Here is an 8,991-nt window from a genome sequence, read left to right as displayed (position 1 = left end):
TCTGGCGCTCGTCGGATGTGGCAGGGCTTGCAAACCATTACAGACTACAAAGGGAAGCACAGCCGAGAGCTGCCCAGTGACTGGGCTCCAACTTGCATACCACCCCAACAGATCCACAGATGATGCAATCTCTGTTGCACTCCACACTGCCCTTTCCCACCTGGACAAAAGGAACACCTATGTGAGAATGCTATTTATTGACTAGTACCCTCAAAGCTCATCAAAAAGCTATGGACCCTGGGACTAAACACCTCCCTCTGCAACTGGATCCTGGACTTCCTGACGGGCCGCCCCCAGGTGGTAAGGGTAGGCAACAACACATCCGCCATGCTGATCCTCAACACAGGGGCCCCTCAGGGGTGTGTGCTCAGTCCCCTCCTGTACTCCTTGTTCACTCATGACTGCACGGCCAGGCACGACTCCAACACCATCATTAAATTTGCCGATGACACAACAATGGTAGGTCTGATCACCGACAACGACAAGACAGCCTATAGAGAGGAGGTCAGAGGAGGTCAGAGGAGGTCAGAGACCTGGATGTGGTGCCAGGACAACAATCTCTCCCTCAACGTGATCAAGACAAAGGAGATGATTGTGGACTACAGGAAAAAGAGGACACAGCATGCCCCCATTCTCATCGAAGGGGCTGCAGTGGAGCAGGTTTAGAGCTTCAAGTTCCTTGGTGTCCACATCACCAACAAACTAACATGGTCCAAGCACACCAAGACAGTGGTGAAGAGGGCACGACAAAACCTATTCCCCCTCAGGAGACTGTAAAAATGTTGCATGGGTCCTCAGATCCTCAAAAGGTTCTACAGCTGCACCATCGAGAGTATCCTGACTGGTTGCATCACTGCCTGGTATGGCAACTGCTTGGCCTCCGACCGCAAGGCACTACAGGGAGTAGAGCGAACAGCCCAGTACATCACTGGGGCAAGCTTCCTGCCATCCAGGACCTCTATACCAGGCGGTTTCAGAGGAAGGCCCTAGAAATTGTCAAAGACTCCATCCACCCCAGTCATAGACTGTTCTCTCTCCTACCGCAAGGCAAGCGGTACCGGAGCGCCAAATCTAGGTCCAAGAGGCTTCTAAACAGCTTCTACCACACAGTGAGCCACCACCACGAGTGAAGAGTCGATTGAACCGTTTGGTTTAATGGAACAACCAAGCACATCTGCATGTACTCGAAACACCAGAAAAATTGAGGAGTAACTCATCCCCTCTTATCTTCCACCGCTCTGATATTTTGGAATACATACAGTAACACATACACTATATATAGAAAAGTATGTGGACACCACTTCAAATTAGTGGATTCGGCTATTTCAGCCACACCCGTTTCTTACAGGTGTATAAAATTGTGCACACAGCCATGCAATCTCTATAGACAAACATTGGCAGTAGAATAGCCTTACTAAAGAGCTCAGTGACTTTCACGTGGCACCGTCATAGGATGCCACCTTTCCAACAAGTCAGTTCTTCAAATTTCTGCCCAGCTAGAGCTGCCCAGGTCAAATGTAAGTGCTTTTATTGTGAAGTGGAAACGTCAAGGAGCAACAACGGCTCAGCCATGAAGTGGTTGGCCACACAAGTTCACAAAACGGGTCCACCGAGTGCTGAAGTATGTATCGTCTGTCCTCAATTGCAACACTCACTAGAGTTCCAAACTGCCTATGGAAGCAATGTCTGCACAAGAACTGTTCATCAGGAGCTTCATGAAATGTGTTTCCATGGCCAGGCAGCCGCACACAAGCCTAAGATCACAATGCCAGGCTTCGACTGGAGTGGTGTAAAGCTCGCCGCCATTGGACTCTGGAGCAGTGGAAACACTTTCTCTGGACTGATGAATCACTCTTCACCATCTGGCAGTCCCCGACGGACGTCCACATACTTTTGGTCATGTAGTGTAACTAACACTGAGCAGAGTTGCTGCTGAGTACCTACATGTCCCAACATCCTCCGCCGCTGCGGAGCGGCTTTTCAGCATTGGAGGCCGTATCTCTCTATACCAGGTGGTGTCAGAGGAAGGCCCTAAAAGTTGTTAAAGACTCCATCCACTCAAGTCATAGACTGTTCTCTCTGCTACCGCACGGCAAGCAGTACTGATGCACCAAGTCTGGAACCAACAGGACCCTGAACAGCTTCTACCCCCCAAGCCATAAGACTGCTAAATCGTTAAAGGTGCAATATGCAGAAATCGCTACACCCTTTCCTGGTTGCGAAAATTCTAATAGTTAGCCTAATTTCAGTTTGACAAAACAAGCAGTCATTGTGAAAAGAATCATTGTACCATCTAAACCTGTGAAATATATATTCCATAACCAAACATAATGTATTTAACTGTTTGAAGCTTGTGTACAAAACCGAAAGTAAAAGATGCAAAAATGGAACTTAAGAACAGGAAACATAGAAATAGCTCTCATAGACCAATTCTACCGCTTCTTAGGCTTGCTTTCAATGAGAATGACAGATCTATAACTTGCATTTCTATGTGAATTTAGTCAGTCTGTCAAAAAGTTATATTTTGCAGCTTTACATAGTCCGGGTGGCTATTTGGTTAACTATCTGCATTGACCCGTTTTGCACAAACTTTGTTTTACTCATCACGTACGCTGCTGCTACTATTTACTAGTTGTCAATTTATTCCTAATTATACAGTATGTACATATCTACATCAATTACATCGTACCCCTGCACAACGACTCGGTACTGGTACCCCTTGTATATGGCCGAGTTATCTTTCTCATTGTGTATCTATTATTACTTTCATTATTACTTCTTTGACTTTTCAATTATTTCTCTATTTTCTTTCTCTCTGCATTGTTGGGAAGGACCTGTAAGCATTTCACTGTTAGTCCAAATGAATCAAATCAAATGTTATTTGTCACATGCGCCGAATACAACAGGTGTAGTGACCTTACAGTGAAATGCTTACTGTAGTCACCTTACAGTGAAATGCTTACTTGCAAGCCCTTAACCAACAATGCAGTTTTAAGAAAAATACCCCCCAAAAAAAGAAAGTAACAAATAACTAAAGATTAGCAGTAAAATAACAATAGCGAGGCTATATACAGGGGGTACCGGTACAGAGTCAATGTGGAGGCTATATACAAGGGTTACCGGTACAGAGTCAATGTGGAGGCTATATACAGGGGGTACCGGTACAGAGTCAATGTGCGGTGGCACCGGTTAGTCGAGGTAATTGAGGTAATATATACATGTGGGTAGAGTGGGGGGCAATGCAAGTAGTCTGGGTATTCATTTGATTAGATGTTCAGCAGTCTTATGGCTTGGGGGTAGAAGCTGTTTAGAAGCCTCTTGGACCTAGACATGGCGCTCCGGTACCACTTGCCGTGCCTGTTGCTTACGAATTATGTGACAAATACAATTTTATTTGATCAGACTACATCACTGCTCAATGTCTGACAAGCTTTTTGAAACCCTGTTTTTTAAGTGGAAAATGGCTTCTTGTTCTCTTTCATGAGACACCAATGTAAGGTATAAGCTATATTTTTTTATTAAAAAGTGAAATGAGGCCTTTACATGTTAAGTAGTTTGTTATTTCAAATGAAACTACTTAAGTGCATTCACAACTATTTTCAAATACATCCAAATAATTCTAATATTTATTTGAAAATACTATCTTTCAAATATTTCCAACAATATGTATTTGAAGTAATTGTAAATACATGCCAATATTTTCTAAATGGCATTAAAGAAATAGATTCCAATAGAGCCCCACAGTGGAGGTGTCATAATACCCATAAAACTTAGCGTTCAAACAGGGAAATGGTTCCAATCGTTTTTCCTCCATTCATTTTTCCCACAGTGAATTTTAGAAACACTTTAAAATAAGGGCTGTGTTTCGTGTAGGCTTACCCTGGCTTGATGTTTTGATAACCATGTAAATCTCTCTCGGACAACGTGACTAGAAGTCTAGTCATGCAACGCAACCCTCAAGGCCACGCCACACCGACAAGTCCATTCATAGAATGTACTTTGTTGCCACCATAATTAAGTGAGAATATGCAAGAGGTCGACAATGAAAAGTATAAAGTTAAAGAGCACAATAAAAGTTGGAAAACAAAAGTTAAAACATTCAGTGAGTCAAAAAGATCAAAGGTCTTAATAATTCTGTATATCCCGATGATTTAAAAAATGTCTCCCCTTTTACAGTAACTATTAACAGTTGAACAGGGGGTTGTTATTACAAGATTAAGGCGTTCCCAAAATAGGTGGTAATTGTTGCTCCATCACTCCGTTCTATAACACTGATGTCTTTTCTGCAGAGGAGTGATAAAGAACCGCATAATGTTTTCCTTCCAAATTCCCCCAAAGTCAATGAGCTTGTTGATTTCCATTGTGATTGGCACAAGGTTTCCCACTCCACAGAAATGACCATGTTACCCTCCCATTCCCATTTGTCCTTTATGTATAGTGTATTTTTAGATTTGGACTTTAAGAAGCCGTTGTATAGACTGGAGAATTTTGCTGCATGTTTCTAATTTACACGCAGATATTAATATTGTACTATAGTCTCCGAATCATCCTCCTTTATGACTTAATTAAAGCAGTGACATATTTGGAGATACTGTATCTATGGAAATCTTGACCTTCTAATCTTTGTCTGTTTTAGTACTTGGAAGCTTTGGAGTGCCCCCTTGTGTACAAAAGTACAGCAGGCTGAGAGAATGTTTAAGTTTTTAAGGGATTGATTGTTAATAGGTCACTCTTTTAGATGGAAAACCAAGCACAGTATTGGGTATGAAATAATGTTGATAATTTGATCAATTAGCCAAAAGACATTTGGCTCAATCAAGCTATGACTTATTGACTCATTTGAGCAACGTGTTTTTCTTCATCTCATAGGAAATAAATCGTGGGGAGGGAAAAGATTGTGCATACATGTATTAGGCAAGTCTGTTGGGAAACCAGGCTGCTGCTTCCCTATTTGGCCACTAGATAGAGTCAATGAGCAACCACATATGAGTAGGCCTCCAGCACCAGCCCCTTCTGCTATGTAGCCCTGTATGGGCCGTTAAGCTTTGCAAACAGATGGGAGATACAGATATAAAGTGATATACTATATTTGCAGGTTTGGCTTGTAAACTGACTGATGATGACAACATAAAAAATAACATTCAAAGTTGTGTAATACTTTTTGACAGCAACAAAACAATCTGTTGGTGAGAAGTGTGTCTGTGCATGAGTCTGTGCATTTGTGAATGACTATAGATGTTTATTTAGATAGATGCACATTTATGAGACACAATAACAGTGACCTGAATTTTTTAAAAGACATGGGTATATTTACATATATTATGTTGAGAATTGTCATTGTGAACAGGGCAGTCTCAATCATAGGCATTTTATACAACTTTTTGTTTATGACACTTTCACTCTCACTGTGAATGCTAAACTTACTCATCACAAATAGTCTTTCCTACTTAGAAAGTATTTCAAAGAATTGAACAGTTCATTGATATGCTCCTGATAAAGAAATTGATACAAATAATATCCATAACAAAGAGATGGATAGAGGGTACACTTGCCAAAAAGCAGCAGCGCTTTACACGTTTTCAGACTATACACAATCCAGCACAGTAGGTGATGGTATGCACCTTTCCCGTTTGTTTACAAACTGCTAATAAACTTTAAAATGGAGATAGTACACAATGGCGCTTCCCATGCTGTCACAAAATCCATCATTGCAAAGAAAAGAGGTGTCTTCTCTTTCCCATCTCTCTGCTTTCTGAACAAATGCAAAAAAAGACACGAAAACAACATGGCTGAATTGGCAGAACATTATAGACCACTGCAAATGCATTAGACCAGTACAGGACCAATGTTGTCATGGTTAGCTCTTTTCCAATCCCTGGCATCGTCAAACACAAACCCCCAACCAGACTGTGAATGTCCATCCAGCAAAATTGAGAAGTCACTAGGAAAAATGAGGTCTTTGGACCAGCCAAAGAAGTCTCATCATAACCAACGCTTCTAGCAATGCACCCAAGAGGTCTTTGTCGACATTCCCCCAGCTCTCAGAAAGGGACCTCTTCCTTCCCCATGTCACTGCCTCAGCCTCAGCAATGGTTCGATAACCAAAGAAGTCAAAGTCTAATGCAAGAGTGGGCAACCGGGGGGAAAAAACACTACAACCTCTGCATCATGGAATAGAGCGCATGTACGCAAACAAGTTTGTACAGACCTCAATTATTATGAGGGACTTCTGGTCACAAGTGAAAGGTTCTACTATGACCGTGCCTTCAAAGCGAGAGTGCTTGTGTGGTGTCCGTGTCGGACATGACTGAGGAGCGCCCGGGGCCTCCCTGGATCTTGCTGAGTTTCCCCTTGGCCGGCCAGCAGTGGTAGATGCGGAGAAGCTTAAGGATGTCCCTGCGGAAGCGTACGCCCACAAACACATACAGGAAGGGATTGAGGCAGGCATGTGTGTAAGCCAGGCTCTTCAGCATCTGGCCAACCACGTCGAACCGCTTTGCCGCACTGCAGTCTGTCTCAGTGCTGTTGGCCGCCTGTGTGGCCTCCATTACCAGCACGCTGTTGTATGGCAACTGGGAGAGGACAAACACAGCCACCACCACCAGGATCACGCGCAACGCCTTGTGTTTCTGGAAGCTGCGGGTTTTGAGAAGGGTGCGGATGATGCCGGCATAGCAGAACACCATGACCAGCAGGGGCAGGCAGAAGCCCATGCAGATCTGAAGCGCCAGGACCAGGATCTTGGTGGAGTTGTCCTGGTTGCTCCAGTAGACCATGGTGCAGTAGTCCCGGCCCTCCAGCTCCTTGACGTTGGCGAACATGAACTCGGGCAGGGCCAACGCCACGGCCAGTAGCCAGACGCAGGCGCACACCAACTTGCTGCAGCTCAGGCGCTGTCTCTTGGAGTTCTGGGCCATGGTGGTCTGGACGATGACCACGTAGCGATCAACGCTGATGCAGGTGAGCAGCAGCATGCTGCTGAAGAAGTTGATCTTGTAGAGTGCCGAGGTGACCTTGCAGAGGCCCGAGCTGAAGCTCCATCCCTGGGTGGCCTCCACAGCCCAGAGGGGCAGAGTGCCCAGGAAGAAGAGGTCGGCCACAGCTAGGTTCAACAGGTAGACATCGGTCATGGTCTTGAGACGCTGGCGGAAGTGCAGGTAGATCCAAACCACGGTCAGGTTGCCCAGGCCGCCCAGGATGATGATGGTCCAGTAGAGAGGTGGTTCGTACTGGCCTCGGAATGCCCTGACGGGAGATTTGTCGCACATAAAGTCTTCCAGATCATCCTCACCAGCCGTGGGGGTGAAGCTGGAGTCATAGTCATACACCTGGGAATGAGACAGGACAGCATACTGTAGCTTGTTGGACATGTGGACCAATTGTGCGAGTAAATGATACGAGCAGAAAACACAGTATATAGACCAGGGGTCTCCAATATTTTATTTCATAAGAGCGACAAAAAAAACAATATATGTATGTAATTGATCACTTGAAACAGTTATGAATTAAAATAATAGAAATTTGATGTGAAAAAAAATGTGCTATTTCATACAAATATAACACACAATCTTTTACACAAATTGTAAAAAAATTAAATGTAGTAAAAAATGTATAAGTTGTTTACCTCTGAAACCATTGGTGAAGTCACCAAGTCACCTATAATTGGCATCTGAAAAGAGAAGGAAGAGGAAAACAACATAGTCAGGAAAATAATACACAGCTATTCAACATATGTCATTGTGTAATATTGGCAGGCCTATATAGTAATGAATGCTCCGTTTCTCAGTCTCCTGCTTGTAGATAGTCAATGCTTCACAAATTCTATATTTTCTCTAGACTTGCAAATCATTGCACATTGTTAGGCAAGAACACATCCTCCTTGTTTTACCATTTCTTATCACTTGCAGTCAATCTGACAGAAATACCACAAAACAATGTGTCATGACATTTAGAAATGTCCTCTCTTAGCATTTTAATAATTTTGATTGAACATCATTCAGATATAAGGGAATGACAGTGAAGTATCTAAATGTCAAACACACATCCTGTCTGTGGCTAATCTATTTCTGAGCATGGTGTAAAGAAACAAAGTCAGACAGAAATATTACAATACCATAAAGTGCTTACTTTATAGTAATACACGGCGTTATTGATACATTTTAGAACACTGCATGAGACCAGCTTTTCAGACAATTTGACTTACTGTCGTTCTCTGCTATTATGAGTGAGATGTCAATCAGGTGCTTGAATTCAAAATGCTTGTTGGTCGCTTCCTTATCGCTAAGTTGCTTTAGGGAACTGTCTGGCAACAGTCTGTTCTGCAGAAGCTTTTGAAGAATTCAGTTGAACCACAAGTGACGTGTGTGAAATCAGTTTGCAAAGCAGAATGATATTCTATAGTATTAATTTGGGTGTTTTGCCCCTCTTGCCAGTGCAAACCTGCAGCATGCATAAAGACTGATTTAAACTTCTCAGGGATATTAGTCATTTATGAAATTGTGAATGTACCTGTCCTGTATACAATGGATGAGTCATAGGAAATTACTTTTTCTATTCTCAGCAGAATTCTCTTCTGCCCTATGAATGCTTTCAAGACACCTTTGTTCACATACTGATTTACAGTAAATTGCTCAGTGGTGTACTTACATTTCGATTTTGGTTCAGAGATTTCGCTTTGAAATCTCCAATGTGACAATCAAAAATGCTATTACAATGTGTTTTAGACTTCTTGGCTGTAGATTAAGCATATGCATTATGCATTATGATTTTTGCTGAGGGCCCACACACATATACGCACACTCACCACACACATAATTATCCTCTTCCCTCCTCTTAGGAGTGAAGGCCTATACTGCACAAATTTACTTAGGTTTGTTATTTCAGGCACCATGGCATAATGTTGTGGTTACCATTTCCTAATATTACTGTAATTGATTGAGGAGATGGTCCCCTCACCTTGGCTAGCGAGTCCACTGCCCTGGTGTCGCGGGC

At 43.0% G+C, this 8,991-nt stretch overlaps 1 protein-coding gene across 1 annotated transcript; it reads right to left on the bottom strand.

Annotated features, from left to right (window-relative positions):
* Nucleotides 1-5,198: 5,198 nt before the first annotated feature.
* LOC115156578 (C-C chemokine receptor type 9) lies at nt 5,199-8,322 on the bottom strand. Its single transcript, XM_029704048.1, has 3 exons — nt 8,204-8,322; nt 7,625-7,669; nt 5,199-7,328 (listed from the first exon to the last, which is right to left on the bottom strand). Exons 2-3 carry the CDS (start codon nt 7,667-7,669, stop codon nt 6,267-6,269), a joined length of 1,107 nt encoding a protein of 368 aa, XP_029559908.1. The 5' UTR covers nt 8,204-8,322; the 3' UTR covers nt 5,199-6,266.
* Nucleotides 8,323-8,991: the final 669 nt, after the last annotated feature.

Source organism: Salmo trutta, chromosome 21 (assembly GCF_901001165.1).
Source record: "Salmo trutta chromosome 21, fSalTru1.1, whole genome shotgun sequence".
Taxonomy (NCBI): domain Eukaryota; kingdom Metazoa; phylum Chordata; class Actinopteri; order Salmoniformes; family Salmonidae; genus Salmo; species Salmo trutta.
This window is presented reverse-complemented; position numbering and strand designations above follow the sequence as displayed.